The 14,982-nt window shown below is 44.3% G+C and overlaps 1 protein-coding gene across 4 annotated transcripts in view; it reads right to left on the bottom strand.

The window, feature by feature from the left end:
• LLGL2 (LLGL scribble cell polarity complex component 2) overlaps window positions 1-14,982 on the bottom strand; it is a 70,438-nt gene that overhangs the window by 7,728 nt on the left and 47,728 nt on the right. For 3 of the 4 annotated variants that reach the window (XM_072645690.1, XM_072645692.1, XM_072645691.1), the window contains exons 3-14: window positions 14,348-14,445; window positions 11,879-11,960; window positions 11,128-11,243; window positions 10,450-10,608; window positions 9,500-9,662; window positions 8,934-9,066; window positions 8,760-8,814; window positions 7,869-8,017; window positions 905-1,122; window positions 673-740; window positions 396-549; window positions 181-285 (exon numbers count right to left, since the gene is read on the bottom strand). In XM_072645690.1, coding sequence (XP_072501791.1) covers window positions 181-285; window positions 396-549; window positions 673-740; window positions 905-1,122; window positions 7,869-8,017; window positions 8,760-8,814; window positions 8,934-9,066; window positions 9,500-9,662; window positions 10,450-10,608; window positions 11,128-11,243; window positions 11,879-11,960; window positions 14,348-14,445 — 1,500 coding nt within the window. Of the gene's footprint in view, window positions 1-180; window positions 286-395; window positions 550-672; window positions 741-904; window positions 1,123-7,868; window positions 8,018-8,759; window positions 8,815-8,933; window positions 9,067-9,499; window positions 9,663-10,449; window positions 10,609-11,127; window positions 11,244-11,878; window positions 11,961-14,347; window positions 14,446-14,713; window positions 14,778-14,982 lie in introns of those variants that run through there. The other variant, XM_072645693.1, reaches the window with a different exon arrangement.

The following is a 14,982-nucleotide window of genomic DNA, read 5'->3' as shown; positions in this document are numbered from 1 at the left end:
TGAGAGCAGAAGAGCCCGAGCTCCAGCACCTATCATGTGAGCTGTGGCCTATGGACAAGAGGCTGCATGCAGGGTGCAGCCAGGGTCAGTGATTAATGGGAGACAGAAGGGGCAGGGATAAAGTCTGGCTGCAGCAGAATCCATCCTGCCCTTCCTTGGCACAGGCCCTTGGTCTCTTACCTGCCCTGCAGTCCCTGCCACTGCCAAGTAACCACTGTATTTGCAAAGGAAGATCTTCTGAATCCCCAGTCGTGGGTCATCGCTGTAGGGATCAAAGGAGCCAACCTGACCAGGTTGGAAGGAAAAAGTGAGACCCTCCAAATCAGCTCTGAAGACTTGTTTCCCCAGTGCCCACAGCCCTGCCCATTCCTATAGGAGTACCTGCCTGGCCTTACCTTCCTCAGGGGGGGCCACTCATCCTCCCCCAGGGCATTGAGGTTGTCATTGGGGTCAGTGTCAGTGAGAAACACCCGGACTGTGCTTAGCTTATAGAGCAGGCGCAGGCAGACACCTGAGGCATCCCAGAACCTCACTGTGCCATCCTCATGTCTGTGGGCAGAGTGAGCGGTGATGAAAGGGGGAAAAAGTATGCATAGGGATATGATGGAGTAGCATGGCGACACACTCTGGGGAGATAAGAGTGCCCTGTGTGAGATGGACTGTCACACTTACCCAGTGAGCAGCAGGTCCCTCTGAGGTGGATCTGGGGCCAGACTGGTGCCCCCATCAATGGGCCACACCTGAAAAATACAAGACCAGACCTCAAAAGCTTAGCCCATAAAGTCTGGAGAGGAAGGCCAGTTTTGAGAAGGGTGTAATCTGATATAACTATGCCCCAATTTTGACTATTAGGTTTGAAAGAGAAGAGCCACTGAATGCAGGCACCTTTGGGCTGTAAACATACCATGGTAGAGTAGTGAGAATTTTGTTTGTTTCCAGCTGCAATGATCCTCTCCCACAGCTTCAGGGAGATGCTAGAGACGTGGTGGGAGCAGGTAATGGCAGAACAATGGAGGGAGGCTAGGTATGGGGCTTGGATGGCTGGCCAGCCTGCTGTCTTCAAGTCAATCACCACCAGCTCCTCTTCTGCCAACACTACCATAGCATAAGGTTCATCAAAGTCTAGGCAGAAAGGATAGGACCAGATTCAGTAGATTTAGGTTTTCTCCTTCTTCCCAGAGCAGGGAAAACCACTACTTGTCCTAGCCCACTAGGAGGCAGTCTCATCTTCCCAAATCTAGGTTACCATTCCATAATCCAGATATGAGTCTAGCAATATTCCCCAGAAAGTTGTACGCATACTTGGTTACCCACAACCAAAATTCCTCTGCCCACAGATTCTGACAACCATCCATAGCTAACTCAGGGCCCACTGCTGCAAAGCATGGACCCTTATGTTGGGTAAATCCTAAAAGCAGGAAAATCAGATCACAAAGATGCCCTCTACCCACTCTCACATTAGGCTTTCCAGGAATGGAACCACAGAACTTCCATCCCTCCAGCTTCATGTCTCCTAATGAAAGGGACTAATTTTCATCTAGTTTTATAGAATTAATATATTTTTAAAACAACCCAAATCTCTCCTTCAAAGTTTTTCCCAGGAGAACCCAGTCTCAGCTTTTCTGAATGTGCCTACACTTACTGATCCCTCCCATACACATTCAGATTTGGGAATCCTTCCCAGAAGACACATCCCCACTCCCACATATCAGGTCACTTGGCTCTGTGTGTGTGTAGGAAGTGGGATAAGCTCCTCGGACAGGTGACAGGAAAGGAACAGGCCCACCTTCAAAAACCCCACTGGTTATAAATAACTTGCTGGGTTCAATCAGTGCCTTGCTCAGCCTTTAGGACAAGGTTGTTACAAGGCTGAACTCATTTCAGAGATGGAACTTTGTTATCCTTGCCCAGGGGAATCCCAGTGATCAAGCAAAACCCTTACCTTACTCCTACAGCACTGGAAGGACTTCTCGATCTTCCATCCCCTCACCAGTATTACCCAAGTGAGTCTCTCCCCATTTTGGCAAGCCTATTCTTGGCTCCCCCTTGGCCCCTGATCTTATCTTCCTTTATAGGACTTCTATATTTAGGAAGGGTCTGTGACTTTGTTAATTTAAAGAATTTATAGGAGTGTTGGCTCCACTGGGTAACACAGCTCCAAGCTCCATTGGTTAAGTCCTACTGAGTTGTCAGAGGCACGAATCAATTAAGTAATTTGTCCAGAGTGAAAAAACTAATAGCTAGTAACACTTATATAGTGTTTTTCTAAGCTCTTTCCAGTTATCCCATTTGATCCTCAAAACAATCTTATGAGAGTAGGTATTATTATTATCCCCATGTTACAGAGAAGAAAGCTAAGGCCAGAAGAATGACCTGCCCAAGTTCACACAACCAGGAAATGTTTAAAGCAAAATTTGAACTTGGACCTTCATGACTTCTGGCCTTCACTCACTGTGCCATCTAACTGTCTATGGGACAAGACTCTTGGCAAAGAAACCACAGATGGGGAGGGGGAAGGGAAGGGAAAAATATTGGAATTCAAAATCTTACAAAATGAAATGTTGAAAAGTATCTTTACATGTAATTGGAAAAAATAAAAAATACTATTAAGTGAAAATAACAGTAATTCATGAGCACAAGCCAACAAGAAAATCACAGAGCTGATACTATTTCTAACTGGTAAAAACAACAATTATCTAAATCAGACAAGATAGTAAAATAATGAAATTATCAAGATTATTTGAAACAAGGATGTGATATCCTCTATCCCTAATTATGAATCTTGCCCTAAGTATACATTGTACCTTGGAATCTAATGACTGTATGAAATCACTGTAATTAGCAAGAGTTAAAAAGTTAAGCTTTTGCTACTTGAAAATGATGTGTGCTACCTACACAAGTATTTGTATCTACATATAAACTGGGAAGGGAACTTTTTTATTCTGTTTAGAAATTAACCAAGTGAAGAGTTTTGGGATTTGAAATTAAAAGGTTAATTTTTTTTTTTTTAACAATGCAACATCTTCTAATTAGTTTGCAAGAATTATTGACATCGGGAAAGATGGACATATGCTAACCATATTTTAAACAAAAACCTTTGCATTATTATTCAATGAGACTGAAACATGAGTATCATGATCTAATATGCCCAGCCAACAATCCTCTTCTTGGACTGTGCTCCACATTTTTGCACAGCTCTGCCTCACTTAAATCCAATTCAGTTGAGAGTCAAGACATCCCCCTTGCGACATTATTGGTCCCCTTCAAGAAGGGAAGATGATGAACCTCACTATTTTTGTGATGTATCTTGCTCAGCTGTGACAGCCACTAAAACCAGGAATCAAACTAGACTAAGTACAGAACTGAACCACTGAATCACTGCATCACAAGATTAAAACAAAAACAAAAAAAGAGAAGTAATATGAAATCACACCACCTTTGCTAAAAATGAATAAGGAAATACCAGAATGATGGTCAACTAATAATTTTAGTGAAAAAAAAAGGTTTGTCATACTGTTAAAATAAAAATGATTTTTAAAAGATATTGTTTATTTCATCTTCCCCTCATCCTTTTTAATTCTTACTATTTTTGTATAGGTTTTATGAGGCACATACTCATTTACAATGCATATACATGTCCATGCACATGATTTATAGACAAATATACATATTTATACATATACTGGAGATGCTCAATTTTGAAAAAACCAAATGCATGATCTGAAAGGTATGGAGATCACTGTTCTAAGGTACTGAAAAACAAAGCCCAAGATACAAGAAAATACATGAAAATGTATAAGTGATGCAGAGCAAGGTTAGCAAAACCAAAAACCAAGGCATTCAAACTATGAAAAAAGGAGATAAAGCTAGAGGCAGAAGAACTTTATGGGAATTCTGCCTGCCTGGGAAGAAGACACACAACAAAGGCATCTCCTATTTGCTGCTTATTTTTTAAGATGGATAGGATAGAATGTTTTGTTTTTCTCTCCCGTTCTGAGATTCAAATAGATCACAGTTTCATGGGGTGGATGGGGTTGTGGGGGTGGTGGTCACTGAAGATTAACCCTAGACTGGCCTGACTGCTATTTCTTGGAAATGAGGCATATACCCCATCCCCAAGAATTGGCATTATAATATCATTATAAAGGTAGAGAAAGTGAATCAAGTCAGGTTCTAATGGGGTAAAGTGTCTTGCTCAGGGCCACAAGATCTGTCTAAAGGCAGAAAGTAGAAGTTGACCAGAATTCCCTCTTATTCATTCCTCTTTCCCAGGTGGGCCCTCTGTTGAGAACGGGGGTTCCTACCTGGGAGACAAGAAGTTGCTAAAAGGGTATGGGGAATATTTAGTAAATAATGATGTCATCCTATTGAAATATTACAAAAGTGGCAGGATTAATGACAACTAACAGTGTTAAGGGTAGAGAAAGTCAGGTACTAACAACTTAATCCAGCATAGATCTGGACTTTAGAGTCAGACAATTTGGGTTCACATCTCATCTTGAATGCAAAGTGTCTATTTGTATGACCTTAGGTATATCATAGGTACCTAGGCCTCAGTTTTCTCTTCAGTAAAAAGACCAGATAACCTGTAAGATATCTTCTAACTCTGGACCTAAGATCCTCTGAATTAGGATTATCATCAACCTTATTCCCTGTTCTCAATCAAATCCAAAGCAAGGAAAAAAAAAGAGGCTTAACATAATTTGGAGGGTAGGGTATCTCTTTTAAAAAGTACCAAGAATTAAACTGTTGATTGACAAGAAACAGAAACAAGGATCTCAATAATTTATTTGATTGTGTTCTGATAAACATTTAACAACTATGTGATCCTAAGTATCGAATAAAGGATTACTTATGAAAAAAGTAATCTCTTTATTTATGGGTGCACACAGGATAAACTGTTCATTTCCTTTCAAATTGATTAGAAGATAGAGGTTTACTGAAAGCCAACGTCAAGAGAAACCAAAAAAAGTTGGGAACCCTAGGGACAGCTGGGCAGGCAAGGACTTTGGGCAGTGGGTTCAGAAATGGCTAGGGTGAAGTGGATATACAGAAGTTCATGCTCACCTAATAGCAAATGGCTAAACAAATTGTGGTACATGAATGTAATAGAATATTATTATGCCATAAGAACTGATGAACCGGAGGAAACTGGGAAGACATCTACGAACGGATGCCAAGGAAAGTGAACAGAACTGAGGAATATTTATGCCATAATAATATGACAGAGGAGAACAACTGTGAACCCCAGTCAGTGCAAGGACAAATCTGGAGAGCGGAAGGGTGTAGCACCTTACCCACCTCCTGCTAAGGAGGTGAAGGACTTCAAATGCAGAATATGACATACAGCTTGGGACATGGCCAACCTGGAGATGTTCTGCTGCTGAACTGTGTATATTAATTATGAGAATTTTCTTTCTCTTTTCTTTTAAAGAAAAAACCTGTTCATTGGGAAGAGCCAATGGGAGAGATAATACATGTTTAAAGTGAATGAATTAAAAAAAAAAAAAGAAGATAGCTCACGGAAGTACAAAATGATGGTTCCCCATTATGAAAACCTCCCACTTACAGAATCTCATTTTTTCCGCAAATATCTTTGTTTCTTATGAAATGTTATTTTCCCAATCTTTGTGTAGCTGTCATTTTTTCCATCCTTGCAGAGAAGAAAAGAAACTCAGGGAGGACAACAGCACTTTCTTTATCCCTCAGCATTGTTTTGTTTTAGGAATTTGCGCCTGCCTTATCTCCTTGCCTGCACTGTCATGTCAGTCACCTGAACCCCGCCTTGTTTTTTTTACCTCTAACCTTAGCACAGAAGGTGACACAGTGTCCTTAGCTGAAATTTGTTGTTGAATTCAGTGACTTACCAGCGTCACACAAAACAGAGTGACAGATGCAGGCTTAGAAGCATTGGGCTGTAGCCCTAATAGGACAGCATGGCGAACCTAGGTGTGTCAGGCTCTCCAGATGAGGAAGTGGACAGAAAACTTCAAGGCTGAGTCTTAAGGAAAGACGTAGGAAAGGACTTGGTAGGCTCAGTGAGGACAGGAGAATACAAAGACCAGCAGGGCCAGGGTAGTCCTGGGATTGCCCTACCCTTTTTTCTCCACCTCAAAAGGCCTCATTAAACAGGAATAATTAGGAGGAGGAACTCCTACTCTCTCTTTCTCCCTCCAGGTTTCAATATCAGCCCCCTTTGATCTCACCCAAGTTGGAAGACTGATTCACCCCTGTGCTATTCAATTCAGGCTGTGTCCAGCTTTTGCAAGGGAAGACTGGGGTGAGGGGTGGGAGGAGGACAGGTCTCTAAAAGACAAACAGACTACTCCCCCTCATCCCCCACCTTATTTCCCTTAACACAGTAATTGGTAGAGTAGATTTTTAAGCAGGAAAAGCCACAACTGAGAACAAAAACTACAGAAGAATTAGCACTGACTCCCAGAGGACCAGAGTACAAACTACCTCTATGTAAACTTGGGCAAATCACTTAACTTTCCCAGACCCAGGTTTTCTCAAGCTTCACTTTAAGGAGTTGGACTAAATGCCCTCCAAGGTCCTGACCAGGTATGATGTTCAGAGTCAGTGGGAGGGCATGACCAGCATGGGCTCTGCCTCAATAGGCTTAAACTGAATTATACTTAAACTGAAATATACTGAATTAATACTGAATTAAACTGAATTGGGGACTCACCACAGAGCACTCTCCTTCCAGCAGCTACATGAGGTGAGGAAGATATCTAATTCTTTTACAGATGTGGAAATTTGGACTCAGAAGGATTAAGCAATGTGCCTAAAGAAAACCTCAAACCACCCCCACCAGGCTTCTGACCTCAATTTAGTACTTATTCTATCAGGGTTAAGGAACAAGGAGGGGAGTCCAGTGCTCAGTTTTTTCCTGCTTCCTCTGTCCCTCCATGCAATTCAAATACAAACATTAAGGACCTATTACAGGAAGAGGGAGGTTTGAAGTCATGGAGACCTGGGTTTAAGTCTAGCTTCTGGCATATATTGGCTTTGTGACCTTGAGCAAGTCATTTAGCTTCTCAAATGCTCTAGGTCAATGGTGTCAAATGGAAATGAAAGCCACTAAACCATATAGAGAAGGTATCAACTTGCATTGGCAGAAGGGGGTTTTCTCACCCAGTAATTCCCTATATTAATGAAATCACAGGTCTGGTCCCCATTTCTATTAGGGGCAAGTAGGTGGACAGAGTGCTGGGCCTGGAGTCTGGAAGACATGAGTTCAAATCAGGTTTTAGATTCTTTCTAGCTGGGTGACCCAGGGCAAATCACTTAACCCGTGTCTGACCCAGCTTCTTCGACGATAAAATGGGAATGATAATAGTAGCACCTACTTACAAGGGCTGCATGGAGGACAAAAGTGAGATAATATCTGTAAACCATTTACCACAGTAGTAGGCAATATATAAATGTTAGGGATTATTATACTAGCTGTTACAACTATATGTAGCAACACAGATAACTATGTATACTATTATTAAATTATTATTATATATTACTATATTGGCAAAGGGAGTTTCCTCACCCAGTAGTTCCCTCTATTAATGAAATCACAGGTACAGTCCCCATCCATATTAGACACAGGTAGGTGGCAAGTGCTGGGCCTGCAGTCAGGAAGACTTGAGTTGAAATCAGGTCTCAGACTCATTCTAGCTGTATGACTCTGGGGAATGGGGATAATCACAGCCCCTATCTCCAGGGGTTGCGATGATTGAGTGAAATGTCTGTGCTTAAAAAAATGCTTTTTTCTTTCCCTCCTATCCCCAATATCCCTATGTGGAGGCCTTCTTCTCTTCATCTACAAACCTATGTACAAGATGAGACACTCAACAAGAACTCCAGCTTACCGGAGTCAGCCTCTGTGAGGACAGTAAAGTCAATGACTCGGGAGGTAAAGTCAAATGCTGTCTCCCGGTTCCCATGAGTCACTGAGATGCTGTGCCGGTCTCCGTAGCTGGCTCGGGGCATGCCGCCCTGGAAGATGATGTAGGGCAGCCTGGGGGTGAGGAGTCAAATCAGAAGACAGAATGAGCAACCTCAATCCCCTTGGGTTTGGGCTCTTGCAGAGAGGAAGTGGGGGGCATGCATTCAAGGCAAGGATAAACGGAAGGATCCTTCCTACTTTTCTGGACAGGGTCACTAGACAAAGAGGACAATCCCTAAATCCCAAAGATACCCTATGGCCTATCTTGTCCTGGGGAGTCTGATACAACTTGTGTCTCTTGCTGGGAGATACGGCAGTGATGATGACAAGGACATAATACTATACGCTCCTGACTATGTAGTAAGGGAGATCTGGGCTTTGTCTCACGCATTCCCTTAATTGATCCTTTCCCCTTCTCTCTGAATTTGCCATTTTTCAGAATGAAAAGTTCTAGGGCTGAAAGGATACTGGGATCCCATTCATTGATATTGGATGTGTATGTTTGTGTAAAGAGAATTAAGGTTTATAAATGACTCAGGAATCTTTCCCCTCCCCTCTCAGAAGGACCTGAATGCTTTTACAATGGTTCCCATTCTTATTCTCCCATTGCCTATTGAGTTAGGGGCCAGCTGCCCTCATCCCACATCAAGGTGGATGGCAGACTGGAAATCATCACTTATGTGTCTCTACCAAGCAGAAAAGTGCGTGTTTGTTTAGGGAATATAGGTCATTTTCCATTTACTGGGGACAGGGGTGGAGAATAGGTGCTAGAAGGAAAAAGAGAAGAGAAAAAAAAACAAAACAAGAGACATACCCTTTCCTGGTCCTTAGCCAAAAGATTTTAGAAATAGCTTTGCAAGGATAAGGACCTGGGGTAAAAAAGGAGAAATGGAATTGGTAAGAGATCACACAGGTCTACAGATGCAAAGAGATCTGTTGAGGAGACTGATGCTTGGGTCCCTGGCCAGGTACACCCAGACCCACTGACCATAAGGCACTCTGCTTTGCAAGGGCTCAGGATGCTGGGCTTCATTGGACACTTTCCACTGGCAGTAGCTCCCATCATAATGGCAACTGACAATGCAACCCCCATCTCGCTGCCAGCAGACATTCTCCAGTTGCTAGAGAAGGGGAGAGGTGGGAAGAATATCAAAATTGAGTAGGCAGTTTTTCCCATCACCTAAAACCCACTTTCCCAGTTTAAATACAGAGGATTGGTACCATAGCATGGTGCAATGGAAAGAGTCAGAGGACCTGGGTTTGAATCCCAGCTCTGCGACCTTAGGCACGTCATTTCCCTTCTCTGGCCCCAGTTTCCTCATCTGAAAAATTAGGGGGTTGAACTAGATGTAAAGTCCCTCCAGTTTCACGCCTAGGATCCTATCTATATATGTTCCTTTAGAGTGCTCAGAACAGAGTTCATAGGGTATCAAAGGGTAAGGACTATGTGTATTTGCTCTGCTCAGGTCTATCATCAGTACCAGGCACTAGCATCAAAGGAAAGCTATCGGATGCCCATCCTGCTGCCCCACAGCCCCTGGGCATGCTACCTACCTGGCCACTCAGGAAGTGGTGCAACACCCGGCTATTCTGAAGGTCCCAGATAATGATGAGGCCTCTGCTATAGCCAATCAGGACTTGAGCAGGGTCCTGTGGGTGTTCTTGTAGTGCTTCTACCATCTCAAATGCCCGCCAGTGCTGTGCATCCTTAGGCAACCTAGACACGGGGAATTGACAAACAGACAGGTTCCTATTATAGTCAAGACTTTGTGATGGGAGAAAAGGGGGAGGAGAGTATGATGCTGATGGACAGCTCAGTGAGGCAGTGACCAAGGGGGCTGTGTTCTCTCCTCTTTGTACCTGCTGTTGATACAATATAAGAAAATCCCCAGTAGTCCGAGCAGGAAAAGGATTCTCAACTACCCCAGAAATGCCAAAGGACTGGTAGATTCTGGGATACCTATGGGTGACAATTTAGCATAACATGTAATATGTATCCTCCAATACTTCAGAACTGGAGGCCAGGCTCCTTGCTGGGGCCCTGGCAGACTTCAAAGGAGGCAATGTTCTCAAATGTCCCCATATGATGGTAAGCCTGGCCCCAGAAGCTGGCTCTGACGAAGCTGTGCTTTGGGACCAGTCCAAAAGCCGCATAGAGCAACGACATGCAGTGTCCGATGGCTACCCAGAAATAAAGTTCAAATCTGAACATGTTCCAAATTACCCGAGTTTCTTCAACTATCCCCTGAGGGCATGATCTATCCTGAGATCTATACCCAACTTGCCCAGTCCTGAGAAGGATAATTGAATGAGCTCTATGTCTTATGTATACTGTTATTATTGTACTAAAAACTGACTACCACCCCAGGTATACCCCTCCTTTTCCCCAACTCACTCTGGCTTCCTGCCCCTTTCAAGTTATACAGCTACTTGCTCTGTCAGTGGATAAGACTGGCCTTAGTCTCACTCTGTGAAGGTCTGCTGAGACCCTCAGCTCAGCTCACCATTGCAAGACAGCCTCAGTGCTGATAGTCTGGTCCTCTAGCATCTGGAAAGAGGGCAGCTTCTCCACAAATACGTTACCACTTTCAGTGCCCAGATATAGCAGCTCTTGGGAGGAATGAGGCAGAATCACTGTGATTTGGGTGGCGCTGGGGGCAGCCCTGCAAATGGGAAAATTCACTGTTGTATTTCAACTGCCAAAATCCCCAATTAAGGCAGAAAATATGGGTAGCGTGAGGGTCTAAGGAAAGGAGGTGGCAGGTTATCTCTGTCCATGAAAACCCACTCAGAAGAAGTCAGGTCTCTCCCCTTCTGAACTTCCCCCTCCCCACAGAGTATGCTGTGCTTTGGAAATCTCACTGAGATGATTCAACAGGCCTCTGGACTAGAACACAAACGTACCAGTTACTCTCTGCATCAAACCCAGACAAATGGCTGTGAACTATGAAACCTCAATGCTTCTTACTCCATGCTGCAAAAACACACCAGATACTTTCTGATGCCCTCTGTGTGTCCTAGCCATCCATTGTGGGGCAGCTCCCACAAGGTGGCCCCATCCAAAGGTGAACCAAGCTCTCTGCTGGTACCAGTGACAAGAGGCAAGGGTATGTGTGTGTGTTAGAATTTGGCCTCTTCATTAGAGTCTAGAGATGGGTAAGGACCTAGACTCTGCGACTTACCCTGGGGGGCCCCGAAGTGTGGAGAATTTCTCTTCATGCAGTTCAGATACCCCATTTCTCTGATTTAGGCTCCAGAGGTGCAGGCTGTTGTCATCCAGTAAGGTGATCAGTTGGCACTGAGTGGAGGACAGGACAAAGATGGATGTTGTAGGTGAGATGGGGGCAGAACATGCTGCTTAAGTTAGCTGAGCAGCACATGGTTGTGGGGATAGGAGTGGGGGAGGAGAGGGCTAGTCATCTTGGACAAAAACCCAGGGATCCTCTTACCACAATCAGTTTGGGGGATTCTTTGTGTATCAGTTAATGACAGGGCTTTCATTCTTCAGCTTGTAAAAGGAGGCGGCACCTCTTATGTCCAAGGGCAGCGCCACTCCCAATACTTTATGGTTATCACACTGTTTCCCTCCTTCCTCTCATCTGCAATAAGGTGGGGTGAGGGAGGATAAAGGAAAAGGAAGACTCTTGCCCCTAGTCAAACAGTCTGCATTCCTTCCAGGTGAAGACAATGCAAGACTGAATATTGGTTGGAAGGAAAGGAGGGGAGGGAGCTAGCAATTTTAGCAACAGTCTTCACTTGGCTTTCTAAATCCTGCCCCAAACTATCCCCCATGGTTCCAGAGCTATAGTGTGGGCAGTTGGGCAAAGCTGAGCCATCTCCAGTGATACCACCTTAATCTGCCCCACATCTTCCCTCTGTCCCAGTTTGTACCTATTATCACATTCTTATTTAATTAGTATATGACATCCTCACCTGGCCAGGAAGGAAGTGGATTTGTACCACAGCATTGTTTTCCCGGTGAAGACCCATGAACTCCACGCCAGGGGCACCATAGCTGGGAGCTGGCTTAGGAACAAGTTTAAAAAGAGAAAGCCCAATTCACTCCACCCAACTCCTAGGAAAGCTGGTGAAGGGAGCCCCCTCCCTGTCTGCCCCCCATCCCATGTCTAGTGTATAGAGCCAGGTAAGTGAAGACTGTAAACTTCTCTGACTCAGAGACCAGAGGTTGGGCATCCAGGAGGAATGAGGATTCATTTTCCCAGTGGCCTTGGGGCTGTGGGTAAAACCTATACTTTTTGTAAGGCAAGGGGACAGTTTAATTCCTTGAACATACTGTCATTGTCAAGAAGTTGTCCCACTTTGAGTGTGAGACGGGATGGCTTTACTTCTCTGGACTGTACCCAGGCTTAAAGGTGATGCTGCTGCTGCAAAGCTCCTTGGCCCCACAGCTTCAACTAGCCTTGCATTCACATGGAACATATGCAAGGGACTATGAGAAATCCATACCATCCCCACCTCCTCACCCTAAGCAGCTGCTTCCAGAACAAATCTGATGTATTACTGGTTGGTAACCAGGATATGGCCAGTCTTCTCAGGACTGGGTTGGTAATGATTAACCTGGCAGAGATGCAGGGCTGATTCACTGTGCATTAGGCAAGGCCCTATCCTCACAACTGTACCCACCCCTCCCACTCAAACTCAGCAAGACTTGTCCTGTCCTGTCCTTGTCCCCATCTCCCTTCCCCCAACTTAGGGGGACAAAATGAGGCATCTAGTCAAGTACCCAAAGTGACTACATGCCTTTACTATTTGATAATTATGTCCTGGTTCAGTTCTGGAGATGGCATATCTAACTGGAGAGTTCCTACAGAACTCGTGCCCCGGTCCAGAGCCCTTTGGGGAAGTTTAAGGGTTAGACTTGAGTACATTTCATCTCCTGAAATGACCCAGAAAGCAGTGCGGTAGGAAGTAGGGGGAGGGGAGAGAGATTAACCATGACAATAGAACTCAATCTGGCCATTAAATCAGTCTGTACTCTTGGTGGTTCTTGGGATGGCCCCTTGGTCACTTAAGTCTTCCAGGAGCCTCTGGGTCAGAATGGCTCTGAGTTAAGCGAGGCCCCCAATATATACCTCTTTGTGTTCAATTCACAGAGAAACCAACTTGTCATCCCAGGCCCAATCAATCAACTAACAAAAACACGTGTCCTTCACTGTGTTAACTATTGGGGATACAAAAAAACAAAAGCGAAACAAAAACCTTGACCTCAAAGAACTTATATTGTAACAGGGAGATGCTTAATAGGTCTAGAGGTAAAGAAAAAGGTACTTTGCCTCAAGGGCAACCCTCTGACCAAGACCTCCTCAAAAGTTGTGGACCGTGGACACTATGACAAGAAGAAGCCATAGATAGCAAGGCAGCAGGTTGAAGTCAATGCATAGTACAGTACATAGGATAGTGAAGACCTGAGTTCAAATCCAGCCCAATCAGGGTCTGGGAGGAGCTAAGCCCCTCACCTCTGAAGTCCCTGGGATCATTCAGCTTGGCCATTTTTTAATGTGCTGCAGTTCCAACTTCTAGCTCCAGTGTTCAGGTACTACGGCTAAAAGCTGGAGCTCAGCCTCTCCATCACATCCTTCTTCTCCGTCCTCCCCCATTCTCCTAAAAGTGTGATTTTCCCTAATAGATCTGGAAACTCCTCCAAGGGCAGAGGCAGTCTGGAGATCTTATATTTGTGCCAACAGCACAGTGCTTAGCATTTAGCAAAGAGTAGCTTTTTCATTCACCTGGATCATTCCCAGGAGAGGTCTCAGTTTCAGAAAACAGGGGACCCTGTCTACTCCAACCCCATTCCAGGGTATCCTACATCTGCACCCTTTGTTATCCCTCAGTAGAATAAATAATAGCTTTTGCTGGTATTAAAGTCGCCTAGGAACTAAATAAAGTCAATTAAAGTTTAAAGTGCTAACTAAGTATAAGGGAAGGCCTGGTTATTAATATAGTCAAGTGATTTGAATTGAATATGTAGAATTTAGCTCCCCCATTGTGTAGTTTTATCCCACTCCCCATCAAAGGACAGCTCCCAGAAGGCAAGGAAGGCTTTGCTTTTGAATGTCTCTCCAGGGCTCAACCAAGGGACAAACAAGAGCTTTTTTGATCATTCAAAGGATAAGGTAGGTAGGGGAGAGGAATATCAAGCTATACACCAGGGATAAAATTGGAAGCCTGGAGGTCCCAGGGAGGAAAACATACATAGATCAGGACATGAAAGCCACAGTTTGTCAGTGCCGCCTCCCTGGTAACCTCCCCCATCCAAGACCAATGGAAAAGTCTGGCTTTTGGAGGAAAGAAGGTAAAAGCTCCAAAAGCTCTGTCCTTCCCTCAGTGGGTCTTCTGGGAGCCTCTTTTAGGGAAAGGGGGCCAGGGCAATGAAAAGGATACAGTTTGATGGCTCCAGACCGGGTCCCAATAGCCATGATCCGGAGGTAGGGGCTGTAGCCCAGGGCACTGGGCTGGTGAGGGAAGCCATGTTCCACAGTCTGAAAAAGAGAGAGAACCCCCACAATCCCAAGTTAAGAAATCTGGCCACAAATAAGGAGAATTGCTTGGAACCTAGGGCTCACCAGGGCACGGCAGTAGTGGTGGGATTAGGCAGGCAGCACTGGGCATTAGATGGCTCCAAGGCTGGAGCATAGGGAGTGGAGTTCAGAAGAGTTTCAATCTGCCTCAGGCAAGCTATATGACATCTTAAGCAAGTCACTAAACCTGCCTGAGCCTCCCATTTGTGGAAAACATAATAGCACCTACCCCACTGGGCAGTGGTGAGGAACAAATGATCTAACTGGTAAAATGCAAGCCTTGAAGTACTAGATGAATGAAAGCTATCATGATCATTTCAGTTTGATCCACTTCGATACCAGGCTGTTATGGAGACAAAGAGATAACAGTATTAACAATAATTAGCCTTTACATAGTGCTGTAAGGTTTGGAAAACACTATATAATAATTATTTCATTTAATCTTAACCACAATCCAGGGAGATAGAGGCTTTATTGCCTTCATTTTATGGATGAAGA

This window comes from Notamacropus eugenii, chromosome 2 (genome assembly GCF_028372415.1).
Source record: "Notamacropus eugenii isolate mMacEug1 chromosome 2, mMacEug1.pri_v2, whole genome shotgun sequence".
In the NCBI taxonomy this organism is placed as follows: domain Eukaryota; kingdom Metazoa; phylum Chordata; class Mammalia; order Diprotodontia; family Macropodidae; genus Notamacropus; species Notamacropus eugenii.
This window is presented reverse-complemented; position numbering and strand designations above follow the sequence as displayed.